This window comes from Argentina silus (assembly GCF_951799395.1).
Source record: "Argentina silus genome assembly, chromosome: 8".
NCBI classification, from domain to species: domain Eukaryota; kingdom Metazoa; phylum Chordata; class Actinopteri; order Argentiniformes; family Argentinidae; genus Argentina; species Argentina silus.
This window is the reverse complement of record NC_139662.1, coordinates 23289378-23307728: the sequence shown is the minus strand read 5'-3', so window position 1 is coordinate 23307728 and position 18351 is coordinate 23289378. Positions and strand designations below refer to the sequence as shown.

Genomic DNA, 18351 nt, shown 5'->3' with positions numbered 1-18351 from the left:
AGGGAGGGAGGGAGGGAGAGAGAGAGACAGAGAGAAGGAGGGAGGGAGAGAGAGAGAGAGAGAGAGGGAGGGAGAGAGGGAGAGAGAGAGAGAGAGAGAGAGAGAGAGAGAGACAGAGAGAGGGAGGGAGGGAGGGAGAGAGAGAGAGAGAGAGAGGGAGTGAACAAGGGAGCTCAACAGTTTAGATTTATATATTTGGGTTAAAAAAAACCCGGTGCTGTGACCCTCCTGGGAGATGAGAACAGAGAGACTTCTCGACAGCCACTCTGAGACGTGCTGCTGTGTCTCAACTCAACATCTCCTCACACCACCACCTCATTCCATCCTGCTAGCTGAAGCCTGTCTCCTTCAGACCGACATGTTCACAAGTCCCCCAAAGGTGTCATCCCCTCTCTCTCTCTATAGGATATCACACATGTTCACTTCAAACACCTGTCTCCCTCCACCGACTCTGGCAGAACTCGCCCTTGTGTCTAGTTTGACAAGATCACAAGTCACAAGTTTTTCATTACAAGATCGCTAAAGTACGGATGTGCATACAATAGCTCAAATTGAGAGAGAGAGAGAGAGAGAGAGAGAGACAGAGGCACAGAGGCACAGAGACACAGAGACACAGAGAGACAAAGAGAACAGCTGTGGTCCAATCAGAGGTCTCCCAGAGAGAACACCTGATTGGTTACTAAGCTACTGGCTTTATCACCTTGATTACCTGACAGCTGTCCTCTCTTTCATTTCAGTTAAAAACCCCAGAAGAAACAGAAAAACACAAACATCTGTTTTGTGAAATACCTCAGAAGCACAAAACCATTTCCACAAGTACAAACAGATGTCCATGACTTTCCTTAACTGAGAGCTGCTTCCTTTGCCCAGACCCACTTCCTGTGAGTGGCGTCTCTTTGGGGTTGTTTAAATGTCTTTCAGAACAGAGACGTTCTAATTTAAGCATCCAAGTTCAATGTGCAAGGTAGCCTAATTTCTTAGGTTAATAAGGGAGATTGGTGTGGCCTATATTGAGTGGAAACCACATTAAAACGCTAGTGGCTGTCTCTGAGCTCCCTCCCCAGCAGACACACAGGTCCTCTGAATAGAGGGCAGCCTGCCTCTGCCCTCAATAGGCAAACCAACCATGTCTCTGTCTCCGTCTCTGATACACCGACTGTCTCATGACGAATGGCTCATTAACTGATGTGGACTGAAGAGTAGTCGTTTGCAGGTTCTGGGTGGTTGTGCGTTAGTCCTGGTACTGTACAGATTGTTGTTGAGGGGGTGCATGTGCAGTGGAGTGAGCGTCTGTCTCAGAGTGATGGGAGAGTTAAGAGAATGGGAAACTTCTCCGATGAATCGGGAGTCAGAACCCACAGTAATCTAATCCTGGAGGAAGCAGACGTTCACTAACAGCAAACAGAATCATCCTTCAGCAAGAGCAACATGTTCCCTCGGTCGTTTCCTCTACTTGGAGAAAAGGACTGTGTGTGTGTGTGTGTGTGTGTGTGTGTGTGTGTGTGTGTGTGTGTGTGTGTGTGTGTGTGTGTGTGTGTGTGTGTGTGTGTGTGTGTGTGTGTGTGTGTGGGCGCGCGTGTGTGTGTGTGTGCGTGTGTGTTTTGTTATGGAGGTGGGGGTAGGGGGTTCGGCAAAAAATCGGAGAACATTCAGAAGGACAAACTCCGTCTCTCAAAGACGTCATAGAGTGAAGGAGAGAATGAGCCCTGAAAGGACGTCTGTGGAGAGCAGGGATGGTTGCAGCTATTTCCAGGCCTTTTTTGTCAACGCTCCTTTGTTGATCTAGAGAGAGGTTCTGCTTAGTAACAGTACGACCCTGGCACTCTGACGACAAATCACACACACACACACACACACACACACACACACACACACACACACACACACACACACACTCCTCCCCAAGGCCTGTGTCTTTGCTCTGAATACACTCCTATGCCAACCAGACAGCCTTGAGTGAGTAGATGGCTGAAGTTTCCAGAGTTGAGGTGATTTAGAAACTTTGGATGACAAGTCTGGTTCTCAGGTGAGATGAGGTCAGTAATATGATTCCTATTTTCTAATGCTGATTGAAATCATGAAGGCCAAGCATACCAAGGGGATATAACGCCTGCCTTGATTTGTGCTCTGACTGATATACAGCATGTGTACCTGGATCGGGGGTTGTCTGTTGACCCCAAACCCAGGATGTAGCACAGTCTCCAAATGTCTCCAGTGGTCCTCTGTGGTTCAGTTGGTAGAGCATGGCATTAACAATTAGGACTAGCATGGCGATTAAAGGCAGTACTAGGCATTCACTTTGACTGGTTAAGTTTAGGCATTCATTAGGGTTAGGGTTTGGTATTCGAATCAACAATGTTCGGGTTACATTCGACAATGCAGGTCCCAATGTGGGCCTGAGACCTCTGTCCTGTTCCAGGGTCAGTAGAGGCCTGAGACCTCTGTCCTGTTCCAGGGTCAGTCAAGAAAAGAGAAACAACAGCCTGTTCTTTTAGTGAGAAGTACCTACAGCATCTATAGGAGCATTTGTTGAACATTTAGAGACTACTGAAGATGACTGGAAATACGTTTGTAGACAACAAGCTTCGTGTTTAATGCAGTGAACTGAGCAACGTAGAGCGTCCCTTCACGAAGGGGGGAGAAATATCATAACTTTTCAGAACTGAAGGAGGTCGCGGTTATTGCGCGGAATGTTCGGAAGCGCACGGCCTTAACCGCGACCTTTTCAGAACCATGGACAGTACCCTTTAGCGCTATGCCTCAGGACACACACACACACGCACACGCACACGCACACGCACACGCACACGCACGCACACACACACACACACACACACACACACACACACACACGCACACACGTGTGTAAATAAGCACCGATAGAAGATCAGTAAATCAATGTAAATCGCGGTGTTTGAAGTGAATATTCAACAGCCTGCGGCAGCATGTCGGCCGTCTTAGCTGCGGCCAGACGCGCCGCAGGTGAGCGCGGCTGTGTGATTCCGTTTGATCACAGCCTCTCAATCTGGCGACACACACTTCCACACACTTGTTATAAAACAGTATCTAACAGTATAAAACATATCACTCTCTCTCAGCGACCTTGCTTTATTTGTCCTATAGCCTTCCTTTATTTTGTTAATATTTATTTTTGTGAGGCTAGTCAGCCACAGACACATCTTTCTTCTTTCTCAGAAAGTCTTTTTTTTGTGTGCATAATTTCTAGTCTCTTTTTTTTATATATAAAAATAATCTTTATTGAATATAGAATGGTTTTTTTGTTTGTTTGTTTGCTTGTTTTCTTTTCTTTTTCATGTCAATATAATTATATTTGTCTCCTTGTCAATAGACTCATTTCTTACCTTTTGTTTTATTTAATGAAAATAGGCTACATTTTAAAAGACAATATGGAATTTATGAATCTAAAATGTGTTATAGCCTACTTCTACTCCTCCTCATAATCATCACTCACTCACTCACACACACACACACACACACACACACACACACACACACACACACACACACACACACACACACACACACACACACACATACGCCCACACAATCCCGGGACGCACGGACCACGCACATTTCTCAGAGAGGTTAAGGTCGCTTATCAAATCATCTTTTTAAACACGGCACGATGATCTCGCCTGCTTAGAAAAACACTCTGTTTTGGTCGATGTGATCATCGGGGTGATCATATCTCTCTGGAGTAGACAATCATTGTCATGTTTTACTGTTTAATTATTCATATCTCCCCTAGCCACGGAATGTTCCACGGTCACCTATTTCAAAGCCCACATTTCTTCGAAGTCCACTAAACAATATAAATATGCATTTTTTACAAAAAACATTCAACAAAATGATTGTATTGCATATCAAATAGTTTGAATGTTCATAAGAATATCTTTAAATATATTTAGTCCTCAGAACACAATGACCTTGTTCAGAAGGTAGAGGAGCAATTATCGCCTACAGTTGAAGGATATCCTGCTTCATTATAATGCTTTACCAGTGTGTGTGTGTGTGTGTGTGTGTGTGTGTGTGTGTGTGTGTGTGTGTGTGTGTGAGCGTGTGTGTGCGTGTGTGCGTGTGTGCGTGTGTGCGTGTGTGTGTGTGTGTGTGTGTGTGTGTGTGTGTGTGTGTGTGTGTCAAGGCGGGCACGCCCAAAGGGTGACGCGCGTCTGAGGTTCCTTGTTTACGTCTGTGCGCTCACCGATTGGCGGAGAGGAGAGAAAGGTGCCCAGCGTCTGCGCGCCGTGGGCGGGTGTATAGCGCGTGTTTATAAACCCCCAGCGCAGGTGGGCGGGAACACCGATTGGAGAAAGAAAGAGAGAGAGAGAGAAGAACAGAAAGACAGAGAGAGGGAGACGAAAAAGGAGGAGAAGAGGCTGTGGCGGTGGCAGGCGGCAGCTGTGGCTGACAGAGGCTCGCGGAGGGGGCTGCATGGACGACCACCTCAGCCTCCTCCAACCCCCCCCGCCAGGCGCGAGCAACACCCGGGGTGACACCCTCGTGAACCACGGCTACACTGAAACCGAGAGCGACGTGATGACGGTAGCGGCGTGTGACAACACGCTGGAGGAGTCGTCGGCTCTCCCGGGTCACCTCTCTCTGGACCGCTACGACCCCGACCGCGACCACGACTGCTGTGAGAGGGTGGTGATCAACATCTCGGGCTTACGCTTCGAGACCCAGCTCAAGACCCTCTCCCAGTTCCCAGAGACCCTGCTGGGGGACCCCAAGAAGAGGATGAGGTACTTTGATCCTCTCAGGAACGAGTACTTTTTCGACCGGAACCGGCCCAGTTTCGACGCCATCCTCTATTACTACCAGTCGGGCGGGAGGATCAGGAGACCTGTTAACGTGCCCATCGATATCTTCTCAGAAGAGATCCGGTTTTATGAGCTGGGTGAGGAGGCTATGGAGAAGTTTAGGGAGGACGAGGGTTTCATTAAGGAGGAGGAGCGGCCTCTGCCCGAGAATGAGTTCCAGAGGCAGGTGTGGCTGTTGTTCGAGTACCCGGAGAGCTCGGGTCCCGCTCGGGGCATCGCCATCGTCTCCGTCCTGGTCATCCTCATCTCCATCGTCATATTCTGTCTGGAGACTTTACCGGAGTTCAGGGACGACCACCACAACAAGGACCCGATTACCGTGGCCCCCGCGGTGAACGGCACCGCGCAGTACTTCACGAGCCCGTTCTCGGACCCGTTCTTCGTGGTCGAGACTCTGTGCATCATCTGGTTCTCCTTCGAGCTGCTCGTGCGCTTCTTCGCGTGCCCGAGCAAGGCCACGTTCTCCAGGAACATCATGAACATCATCGACATCGTGGCGATCATCCCGTACTTTATCACCCTGGGCACCGAGCTGGCGGAGCGGCAGGGCAACGGTCAGCAGGCCATGTCTCTGGCTATCCTCCGCGTCATCCGTCTGGTCCGGGTGTTCCGTATCTTCAAGCTCTCCCGCCACTCCAAGGGGCTCCAGATTCTGGGACAGACCCTGAAGGCCAGTATGCGTGAGCTGGGCCTCCTCATCTTTTTCCTCTTCATCGGAGTCATCCTCTTCTCCAGCGCCGTGTACTTCGCGGAGGCTGACGACCCGGATTCGGGTTTCAGCAGCATCCCGGACGCTTTCTGGTGGGCCGTGGTCACCATGACCACCGTGGGCTACGGGGACATGCACCCCGTGACCATCGGGGGTAAGATAGTCGGGTCTCTGTGCGCTATCGCCGGCGTGCTGACCATCGCGCTGCCGGTACCGGTCATCGTCTCCAACTTCAACTACTTCTACCACCGCGAGACGGAGGGCGAGGAGCAGGCGCAGTACCTGCACGTGGGCAGCTGCCAGCCTCTCGCGGACACCGAGGAGCTGAGGAAGAGTCGCTCCTCTTCCTCACTGAGCAAGAGCGAGTACATGGTGATAGAGGAACACGGGATCAATAGCGCTTTCAAACAACAACAGCCAAACTTCCCCACAACAACAACAACACAGAACAACTCTCAGAACTGCGTCAGCATCAATCAAAAGATCTTCACTGATGTGTAGAACTACAGGGTAGGGTTCTCTGACCCTGAACACAGGAGCGATATAATCATATACACCGATGGACTATACCAATGGTATCGTTGCGTATATCGTTGCGTATGTACATTTGGTTCAGCGGGAGGAGGCAGAGAGTTAAATCTGTCCGTTCAGATTCGGCACCAGAATTCATAATGACAATGAACTCAGCCGGATTCTGATTCAATACGCGCTTTTCAGACAGAAACTCCTCATGTTCCCCTGGGTGCTGTTCTAGATAGCCTACTCTATAACATACTCTGTCGTAATTACCTGTTGTTCTGTGTATTCGTCTTATTCTCACCAAACAGGGATAGCTTAGACACCAGGGCTTTCAACTGTTCATGTGAATTTACAATCATTAGGAGAGGTCTAGGTATTCTTTTCCGTTACTCAAGGGCCACATTCTTAATAATGTAGTGCCAGTTTGATATAACACAGAGCATATATTATGATTCATAAGAAAATCCATCATAAGTATTTGATCTATATCTCTTATATCTATCTGGTTGCATTTGTATAGCAGTAAGTGTGCGTCTGAAACAGTTCATGTGCAATCTATTAGCCTATATCTCAGATAGATTGTTGTGTCCTTGCCTTTGTTGTGATCAGAGTTGTAGCCTTATATGTCACCGTGCCGAGAGAAATATAGCCTCATCACCTGTGAGTCGTGATTTTATTAACGGACAAAGCCTTCTTAAACAGCCGTAAATACGCACCATACGAGACATGCTGTCTAGAGGCACACACACACACACACACACACACACACACACACACACACACACACACACGCACAGACACACACACACAGCGATCACAGACGGAACACGCCTTTCTCTGGATGCCTCTAAATATCCCCCCGCTGTGATGCAGTCTCCATGGCGACGGTCGTTTCCTGGGTAACCCCAGCCACCGTTGCCATGGCATCACTGTTTCCACAGTAACCTTCCAGGTGGCCTGGAAGCAAGACGGAAGATTCCCATCCCGAAAAGGACTGTTCTAACGACACACCAGCGGCCCGGGCCTGAGCTGTGCCTGACTGACAGAGACACCGAGGTGACTATGAGGACAGGTGCTCTGATCTAACGGAGGATCATCAGAGCGTTAGCCTGTGGTGAAAGCGCGCTGAAGTAGCAGTCTTGGCTCAGGCCGATCTGGAAGGGGCTCCGGGAATTATGAATGGACTGGGAGCTGACCGCCTGCCTGCACGACCCCCGCCCGGCCACTAGAGGCCCCCACCGAACGAACCTGGTGAGTCCGGAGCATGTGTAAGACTGGCGCACACTGGTTCTGTTCTCTACGCACCAGAACGCCACGAGATGTTTTTCTCTCACCACAGCTTGTGTTTCATGTATATTGATGTTAGCGGGGGACACAGTGAGAGGAGCAGAATGTGTGGTCATCACATCCCAGCCTCAGGAGCTGCTGTTTGCTAAATGACGTCAACACTCAGGTCTCCCTTTGTAACACTCGTATTGTCATTCCTGCACAGATGAAAAAACATATTCAGACAAAGTCACTCCCATTGTGTGTGTGTGTGTGTGTGTGTGTGTGTGTGTGTGTGTGTGTGTGTGTGTATGCTTGTGTGTGTGGGTGTGTGCGTGTTTGCTTGTGTGTGTGTGTGTGTGTGTGTGTGTGTGTGTGTGTGTGTGTGTGTGTGTGTGTGTATGTGTGTGCGTGCATGTGTGTGTGTGTGAGCATTTGCTTGTGTGTGTGTGTGTGTGTGTGTGTGTGTGTGTGTGTGTGTGTGTGTCGTAATGTATCCCTGGGCCTAGTTAATTAGTTCCATATTGTGCTCCTTGTCAGGTCATGTACATCTGAAAGGATCTGATTGGTAGTAATGATTGATTCGCTCAATTGCTTCCACTTAAAACACAATCCATATTCATATTCCCAGGGGCAGGGTCCAGGTGTTCATCTGGGATGGAGACAATGCTGGTTAGTTCTGCAGCCCCTCCAGTACAATTCTGTGTGTGTGTGTGTTTGTGTGGTTGTCTTGGTCGTTGGTTCAGTGTGCTATTTCTGCAGCCTCTCTGATCCAAGTGTGTGTGTGTGTGTGTGTGTGTGTGTGTGTGTGTGTGTGTGTGTGTGTGTGTGTGTGTATGTGTGTGCGTGCGTGTGTGTGCATGTGTGTGTGTGTGTGTGTGCGTGTGTGTGTGTGTGTGTGTGTGTGTGTTTGGGCCTGCCTGCTCCACTTCACTGTCACCTTCAGCTGACTTTGTCTCAGTGTCCGTGCCCTGGCAGGCTCAGTGCTGCCCCCCTGTGGTGCGTCTTTCTCACTGACAGAACAGGTGGCACTGTCACTGGGTTTCCACAGCGGGGCTTATGCCCTGCATGCCACTGTGTGCCAGAGTGTGCCAAGGCCAAGTGATTTTCCACAATCACTCCAGGGACTTACTCCAGGCCAATTTAGTCCTGAAAATTTCAGGCTTTGAGCCTCCCTTCCCCCCTGGTCCTCCTCTTCCCCACCTGGTCCTCCTCTCCCCCCCTGGTCCTCCTCTACCCCCCTGGTCCTCCTCTACCCCCCTGGTCCTAAACGGGGCTAGGGGCACGGTGCTTTAGTTGGCTCGTGAACTTGGTGGGTGGCAGGCATACTCTAAGTTAGCTCGCTGTAACTACACAATCAAATAGATTTCAATGTCGCTTTTGGCAAATACAATTGTCATAAAGTGCCGAAGTTACCAGAACCTGTTGGGAAACAGGAGGATGTGATGTGTTCTTCTATTGTCTCCATACTTCACCACCGTACCAACTACCACCAACTACCACCATCTACCACCAACTACCACCAACTACCACCAACTATCACCACCTACCACCAACTACCACCAACTACCACCAACTACCACCAACTATCACCAACTACCACCAACTACCACCAACTACCACCACCTACCACCAACTACCACCAACTACCACCACCTACCACCAACTACCACCAACTACCACCAACTACCACCAACTACCACCAACTACCACCAACTGCACAATGTAAACAGACTGGAGATCGTACGGGCGGGGCTAGAAAGCCCAACTGTGGAAATTCATACAGGCTTGTCCACTGGGCTCAGAGCACCGGGCTTGTTCACTGGGCTCAGAGCACCGGGCTTGTTCACTGGGCTCAGAGCACCGGGCTTGTTCACTGGGCTCAGAGCACCGGGCTTGTTCACTGGGCTCAGAGCACCGGGCTTGTCCACTGGGCTCAGAGCACCGGGCTTGTCCACTGGGTTCAGAGCACCGGGCTTGTTCACTGGGCTCAGAGCACCGGGCTTGTCCACTGGGCTCAGAGCACCGGGCTTTCAGCGCTAGCTGGTTGCTAATAAGCCTTGGCACACACCGGCACCGCTGTCGAAAAGCGGCCACTGACACAAGAACGACCCCTGAATGACCCCTGAACGACCCCTGAACGACCCCTGCTCTCTTCTGGTTATTAAACAACAGAGAGGGAGGGAGAGAGCAGGACAAACCAACACAGGTAACCCAGATGCAGAGATAACGCTTAACAAGACGACAGGTTTACCATTTAGCTATGAAAGCATTTAGCTGTGAGGCAATGAATGGTTCTGATTGTTAGGGAGTTACTAAGAGTATTATGGGACAGTGTGGGATAAACATACAGGGAGTGCTACAATAGATTCATGTTATTCATATATGCATACATATGCAATAGCCTGTTCATTGCAGTGCTACGAAAACAAAGCTCATTAATAGCTAGATAGAGTATGTGAGCTTACAGAGGGTCACTCCCAGACATGGAAGCATCTTTACCTGGGATAGTCCCAGCCTTTCGGTCTGAGGAGACCAGAAGCATCTTTACCTGGGATAGTCCCAGCCTTTCGGTCTGAGGAGACCAGAAGCATCTTTACCTGGGATAGTCCCAGCCTTTCGGTCTGAGGAGACCTGAAGCATCTTTACCTGGGATAGTCCAAGCCTTTCGGTCTGAGGAGACCTGAAGCATCTTTACCTGGGATAGTCCCAGCCTTTCGGTCTGAGGAGACCTGAAGCATCTTTACCTGGGATAGTCCAAGCCTTTCAGTCTGAGGAGACCTGAAGCAGAGTGGATGATAATTCATCATTGCAGTCTCTCTGGGGTGTTGTTGTCTGTAGTGATGAGGACTGCTGTAGTCTGTCTGTGAGCCTGTGTGTCTGTACCAGGCCATCCCTGCAGATTTCTGTTGAGATTTCTGCTCAGCGTTCGGCCGTGGAGGGGTTGACAGACAGAGAGATGGGGCAGACAGAGAGATGGGGCAGACAGAGAGATGGGGCAGAGACAGAGAGATGGGGCAGACAGAGAGATGGGGCAGACAGAAGTCTGAGAGGAATCTAAGCTCTCTGTTTGTCTCTATCCATCACAACACAATCCACCTTTCCCTCCCAACAACATTAGACGTGTGTGTGTGTGTCTGTGTGTGTCTGTGTGTGCGTGCGTGCGTGCGTGCGTGCGTGCGTGTGTGTGTGTGTTGGACATTAAGTGGTCTTTCTTAACATGGCTGACCAATGGGAAGCACCATTTCTTCCACGGTATTCTCATTAGCCTCCCTGATTGGCCCTGACCTAAAAGGTCAAAAGGTCATATACGATGTCCTCTCCAGTGTTCATGTATTCCGGTATCCATTACATTCTCTGACCTTGTTCTTTTTGACACACTGGACATATTTTGTCTTAGTAAATATTATTATTAATTAAAATAGTTATTATTACCCTTATCTGTCTGGCCGCCGAGGTCATTCGCTAGGTCCCAAGTGGAACACATATCTTACTTGGTAGCAGAACACATTACCTCTAACGGAGAACCCTGAAGTCCTGTAGCCTCATCATGATGATTGACAACTACGTTGGCTTACATACCGTAGATTACAACCAACCAAGCTACAAGCACAACACTGAGGAGAGACATGTCATCAGATGGTTTAAAGTCCACCTGACTGACTCATCCAGGCTGGTCAGGTGGGAACGAAGACCTGGGTCAGGGAGAAAACAATCAGACACGTCATATTTCAAACCAGACAAAATGGGAGCAAAGCACTCATACTGTCCTCCTCTCCTTACCAGCTTTCCATCCCTTCCCGCCCCCCCCCCCCGCCCCCCTGTTCCCTGTGGCTGAGGTGACAGTGTTTACCGTCTGCTCTATGCATGACTGGTAATTAGATGGTAGGGAGCAGGGGACCGGCTGTGTGTAACAGGGAGTGTTGAGAAGTAACACAGGCTGCTTTAAAATGCATTTAAACTCTCTCTCTCTCTCTCTCTCTCTCTCTCTCTCTCTCTCTCTCTCTCTCTCTCTCTCTCTCTCTCTCTCTCTCTCTCTCTCTCTCCAGGTGTGTGTTGTAGAGACTTACCACCCCACAGATAGACAGACTGTCCAGGTAAACAGTGCATATGATTGTATCTGTCTGATGTCCCCAGTAGACGTCATGTTTCGAGGTTGATACTGTTTAGAGTCCATGTGAAAGTGTGTGTCCACACAGCGGACACTAGAGGTCACTCAATAACCTGCACTGTGATCTTTCTCCATCAGCTGGACCAAGGTGAACTCTGCAAGGGGGGACGGCTCAGCATTGAGGCTCCATATCTCTCCCTTCCTCTCCCCTCCCCTCCCCTCCCCTCCACTCCCCTCCCCTCCCCTCCCCTCCTCTACCCTGCCCTCCTCTCCTCTACCCTGCCCTCCTCTCCTCTCCCCTCCCCTCCCCTCCTCTACCCTCTCCTCCCCTCCCCTACCCTACCCTCCTTTCCTCTCCCCTCCTCTACCCTCCCCTCCTCTACCCTCCTCTCCCCTCCCCTCCTCTATCCTTCCCTCCTCTCCCCTCCCCTCCCCTCCCCTCCTCTACCCTCCTCTCCCCTCTTCTCCCCTCCCCTCCCATCTCCTCCCCTCCCCTACCCTCTCTACCCCTCCCCTCCCCTCTTCTCCCCTCTCCTCCCCTCCCCTATCCTCTCTACCTCTCCCCTCCCCTCCCCTCCTCTCCCCTCCCCTCCCCTCCCCTCCCTCCTTGAGAGGAGCGAGGCCTTGGACCGAGCCCTCAGCAGCCCCTCATCACAGGAGAAGACAGCCAGGACCGAAGCCTAGAACAGAACCCCATTACCAGAACACAGGATGAACTGGGCCAGAACTGGGACACATTTTACCCATGGTCCACTGGACCCAGTACACCACAAACAGGACCAGACAGAGAACACAGTCATACATTATTGGCAGGAGCCTATTGGCACAGTATGAGACACAGAATTATAAGTCATTCAAATACCATTGAAGTGTAATTCTCTGATATGAATCATGTTGAGTATGAAACAGGATGCTATGATCCAGGACTGTTAGCCACATGCCTTTGTTTGTTCAGTGTGCTCTGTGTAACGCTAGCATGTGAAGCACACGCGCCCTCGCGAGGGCCGCTGAGGGAGAGGCGGGTGTGTCCCAGTATTTGTCACGTGTTATTGCGCTGTGCTGTCTTTAACATGTCTACATGTAAACAGATTCAGACCTTTGTGTGGCTTGTCCTTCGTCTTCTTTCACATCTCTACATCCTACCCCCTGATTGGTCACCCGCAAGCCTGCAAGAAGAAACATGAGAGATTTGTTCCTGTGAGAGGAGAATGTTAGGTTGAGTTGTTCAGTTGGAGCCATGATGACATCACAGGTGTCCCTCCTCTGACACCACCTCACAGCTCCAGACAAACCGCAGCAAAGCAACCAACCTATTCCTAACCAGGTGAAAAAGGCAGCTAATCTAGCACTCATGTACGGGGGAACATTAACTCACTGACTTAAGACACAGTAGCGATGTAATCAATAAATCATGTAATCAATAAATCATGTTGAAACCAGGTTTTAATCAAGCTATAAATAGGAAGCACTTTAAAAAAATTAATATCTATCTGACATCCTAGATTCCGTCCTCGGACGATAATTCACCAGTATTGTACATGTTGAAGGCCAGCAGGGCTGTTTCTCTCAGCCCCAGACGGCGGCTCGGGGGGAAAACTGCTGATGCCACATCTCTGTCATAACATCAGGGTCAGGAGCTGCAAACCTGTCTCCTACGCCGGTATCCCAGCTCTACCTGTGATCCAGTTGAGATGATAAACCTCACTCCTCAAGTTCAAACACCCCCACCACCCACGCTGTCCAATAGCTCGCTTTTAGATAGCGTAGCTGGTTAACACCAGGTATTTGAGGAGACGGTCACGTGTGTTGGTCAAGCCAGAGGTCGCAAGGTCGAAGCTCGGTCGGAGCAAGTCGAATTGCGGGGCGACTGTTTGCAACAACTTGGCGTCTGTTTCATGTACTTGAAACTGAGATTTTTGAGGACACGATGTGTTGGCAAGCCAGAGGTCGCAAGGTCGAAGCTCGGTCGGAGCAAGTGGAATTGCGGGGCGACTGTTTGCAACAACTTGACGTCTGTTTCATACGCATGACAGTAACAACGACACTCGAACATGCGGTCCTTTTCTGAGATGGTTTAGTTTTTGCGATTGACAAACTGTACCCAGGGAATAACAACAACAACAACATGACTCCTGGTGAAACATGAGCACCAACAATACAACATGAGCACCAACAATACGGTTGGATGTAAAAGGCCGGATGACAAAGTCTGTGGCGATGTGGCGGCAGTCCAATCAGCTCTCCCTGGGCGCGTTGACAGTCTGCTAGAGATGAACAATGGAGCCTGGCTGAGCGGAGCGGGAGCGACAGACACATCAAGAGGAGAACGCTGTCTTAGTGTTTAGTGTGCCAGCAGAACCTAGGATGCCTCTGTACCCTGTTTCAGAACCTAGGATGCCTCTGTACCCTGTTTCAGAACCTAGGATGCCTCTGTACCCTGTTTCAGAACCTAGGATGCCTCTGTACCCTGTTTGGTTCCGTAGAAGCAGACAGTCTGAGGGGGGGCAGGAGAAGGAAGGGTACACTATAAAGGGCACTTCCAGGGGTACAGGAGCAGAATTGTGGGGTAACAGAACTTCCAGGGGTACAGGAGCAGTGGCACATCAGGTGTCCATCAAACAGAATTGTGTGTCATTATAAACAGTAACTGTACATTGTAACTGTGTTATCCTCTTAAACCAGACTTAAAAGGATAATCTGTTATCCTCTTAAACCGGACGGGATTATAATTGGGCCCAAATTCTGCTTTAATTTGAGTATTCATTTGATTATTGATGACTTTATCTCCTTGTCATGTGTAGTATGTTATTCTGAACTATGATCTGAGCATGTCCACACAAAACTTCAAGGTGTTACCTTTCAAATGGCATCCTGCTGTTGCATCTGATCATCATATTTCTAATGTTAGAAGCAGTTCAGTTTGGGTCTGGTTTTTAGGTGGAAATGAGTCAAATAGAGCATTCAGCTGAAGAGGTTATACCTTTATGTAAGGAATTGGGTACAAATGCTTGGAGAAATACACAAAAATATTTTGTTTCCCATCCATAAAGAACTGCGACATCTTTCCATCCAGCCTTCCAGGACGTAGCGTCTCCAGACGTGCTCCTCCTGTGCTGCATCCTCCAGGGTTGGACAGGAGACGCCTGGCATGAGCCTCCCTGCAGGCAGGGTGGAGTGGCAGCCATTTTAGTAGGACCTGCCCAGTCCTGTCAGATCAGTAATGAGATGTGTGTCGTAAACAGAAAGAAGATCATTAACTGAAAGATAACTAACCCACAGCATTTCCTGTCCACAGGGTCTGAGCTGGGAAATCCTGGAAATACCACCCACCTTGCAACCATATCCCCCTGTCCCTGAGCCAGATGGTTTAGTCCACATCCCTGTGTCCCTGAGTCACATGGTTTGTGTCCAGTAGAGGTTCCCACCCTGAGCTCTGTGTCCAGTAGAGGTTCCCACCCTGAGCCCTGTGTCCAGTAGAGGTTCCCACCCTGAGCCCTGTGTCCAGCAGAGGCCCCACCCTGAGCCCTGTGTCCAGTAGAGGCCCCACCCTGAGCCCTGTGTCCAGTACAGTAGAGGTTCCCACCCTGAGCCCTGTGTCCAGTAGAGGTTCCCACCCTGAGCCCTGTGTCCAGTAGAGGCCCCACCCTGAGCCCTGTGTCCAGTAGAGGCCCCACCCTGAGCCCTGTGTCCAGTAGAGGTTCCCACCCTGAGCCCTGTGTCCAGTAGAGGTTCCCACCCTGAGCCCTGTGTCCAGTAGAGGTTCCCACCCTGAGCCCTGTGTCCAGTAGAGGCCCCACCCTGAGCCCTGTGTCCAGTAGAGGTTCCCACCCTGAGCCCTGTGTCCAGTAGAGGCCCCACCCTGAGCCCTGTGTCCAGTAGAGGCCCCACCCTGAGCCCTGTGTCCAGTAGAGGCCTGGCTCTACCTCTGTAGAGGCCCCACCCTGAGCCCTGTGTCCAGTAGAGGCCCCACCCTGAGCCCTGTGTCCAGTAGAGGTTCCCACCCTGAGCCCTGTGTCCAGTAGAGGCCCCACCCTGAGCCCTGTGTCCAGTAGAGGCCCCACCCTGAGCCCTGTGTCCAGTAGAGGCCTGGCTCTACCTCTGCTCAGCACAGGAGGGTAAATATTAGGATTCTCAGAGGCTTTTACTGCCATCGCGCCGTCCTGCTGTATGACAGGTGTGTTTTATAGATGACGAGAAGAGCCCACTGCCCACCCATCACACACACACACACACACACACACACACACACACACACACACCCTATCTCTCCGCCATCTGTGCTGGAATGCACCCCAGAAAAGGCTGAGAGACCCCCATTACTGCTCTGTCACACACACACACACACACACACACACACACACACACACACACACACACACACACACACCTACACACACACACACACACACCTACACACACACACACACACACACACACACACACAACATACAAATGGCGCTCTGGAATCGTCCTGTATGAATGGTTTGCACCCCAGAATCCTGGAGGGGAGAGTAGGCCGTGATGTCATCAAAGCGCACCACCAGCCGCGGCACTCCAACAGGGAATCTCCATAGCAACAGGGGAGGGGAGAGTGTTGCTGTAGCAACCAAGACCTTTGAATATAAGAATATGAAGTAGATTAACAATAGACGAACAGTGATGTCTGTGGGATGGGCGGGGGGGGGTTGGGGGGGGGGGGACTCCCTCTGGACCACAGGGCTAAGCGGGGTTAAGAGTCTGCATATACAACCAAATGCCAGCATCACATAACACATCACATCACATCCCCTCCCATCACATCACATCACATCACATACACACACACACACACACACACACACACACACACACACACACACACACACACACACAGACACACACACACACACACACACACACACAGACACACACACACACACACGCAGACACACACACACACACACACACACACACACAGACACACACACACACACACACACACAAAACACACATAACCTGGGACATGAGGTGATCTTGACAACATGTTTGATTGCAGCAGCTTTTTCATCCAGTTTATCAGAATCAACTGTCACTAAAACATTGTGACCTCTGGACCAGGAGAGACCACCTGACCTCTCATTACCTCAGTAATCTACCCTCCATAGACACCAGCTGGGCCCTAACACACACCACACACACACACACACACAGCTTCAAAAAGACACTCATACTACACACATGCACACACACACGCCAGGAAGACTTCTGTGAAAGCTCTTTCCTGCTGACTTTTCCCCCTCCTGACATTTCCAACGAACAGCTCTGGCACTCATCTGGCGAGCCACACGATTGGCCACTCAACAGGCGAGCCACACGATTGGCCACTCAACAGGCGAGCCACATGACTGGTCGTGGAGGAGGGCTGGTTGCTAAGGGGGCTAAGACAGGATTCTTTCAGTGTGCTGATTGGCTGATTGGTCCCTGGTTCTCAGCCACACATGATTCAGCCAAGATGGAACTCCCCCCACACACACACACACACACTCACACACACACACACACACACACACACACACACTCACACACACACACACACACACACACACTGGATTCTCTCTTAGCCAGAGTCCCCACCCATGATAAACAATAATTTACTACAGCACATAACTGCACAGCCGTAAGTGACAGACACATGGGTGGGAAGGAGGGAAGGAGGAAGGAGGGAGGGAGGGAAGGAGGGAAGGAAGGAAGGAGGGAAGGAGGGAGGGAGGACACAGACACACAGTGCCTTGTTGCTTTTTTACGAGCTATATGACTCATCACTCTACCAGCATGACCTTTCTCTGCTGTCTATCCTCTCTCCACCCCTCTCCTCTCTCCACCCCTCTCCCCTCATCTCCACCCCTCTCCCTCTCTCCACCCCTCTCCCTCTCTCCATCCCTCTCCTCCTCTCTCCATCCCTCTCCCTCTCTCCACCCCTCTCCCTCTCTCCACCCCTCTCCCTCTCTCCACCCCTCTCCCTCTCTCCCATCCCTCTCCCTCCACCCCTCTCCCTCTCTCCATCCCTCTCTCTCACTCCAACCCCACACACCCTCTCTCCACCCTCTCTCCTCCTCTCTCCACCCTCTCTCCTCCCTCTCTCCATCCCTCTCCCTCTCTCCATCCCTCTCTCTCCTCCCTCTCATCTCTCTCCTCCCTCTCTCCATCCCTCTCTCCTCCCTCTCTCCATCCCTCTCCCTCTCTCCTCCCTCTCTCCTCCCTCTCTCATCCCTCTCATCCTCCCTCTCTCATCCTCTCTCTTCCCTCTCTCCTCCCTCTCTCATCCCTCTCTCCTCCCTCTCTCATTCTCTCTCTTCCCTCTCTCCTCCCTCTCTCATCCCTCTCTCCTCTGCCCCCTCTCCTGCTGCCCTCCCGTCTCTTGGGCTGCAGGGGGAGAGGATACGCCCCCCTCCCCTCCCAGAGGCTCCATGCTGCCAGCCACGCCCCCCTCCAACACACTGTCTCCAACACACTGTCTCCAACACACTGTCTCCAACACACTGTCTCCAACACACTGTCTCCAAACACGCCCCCCTCCAACACACTGTCTCCAACACACTGTCTCCAACACACTGTCTCCAACACGCCCCCCTAACAACACACTGTCTCCAACACCCTGACTCCAACACACTGTCTCCAACACACTGTCTCCAACACACTGTCTCCAACACACTGTCTCCAACACGCCCCCCTCCAACACGCTGTGAGAGCCTGTGGGTTCGGCTGAGGGTCAGAGAAACAGACTGGTGTGGATGTGGTTGTGAGTGGGCAGTGAGACGTACGTTTCAGGAGGACTGGAGGATGGATTCCACAGACGAGGCCGTCCTCCGCCTGGCTGCTGGCAGTGGGCCACCTGGGTTGCCAAGTTTGGGAAAAAAAATCAATTG

General features: G+C 50.9%; 1 protein-coding gene across 1 annotated transcript; it reads left to right on the top strand.

Annotated features, from left to right (window-relative positions):
* Positions 1 to 4452: 4452 nt before the first annotated feature.
* LOC310807830 (potassium voltage-gated channel subfamily A member 3) lies at positions 4453 to 6051 on the top strand (the record flags this gene model as incomplete). Its single annotated transcript, XM_083674441.1, has 1 exon — positions 4453 to 6051. One exon carries the CDS (start codon positions 4453 to 4455, stop codon positions 6049 to 6051), a length of 1599 nt encoding a protein of 532 aa, XP_083530567.1.
* Between the last annotated feature and the right edge of the window lie 12300 nt (positions 6052 to 18351).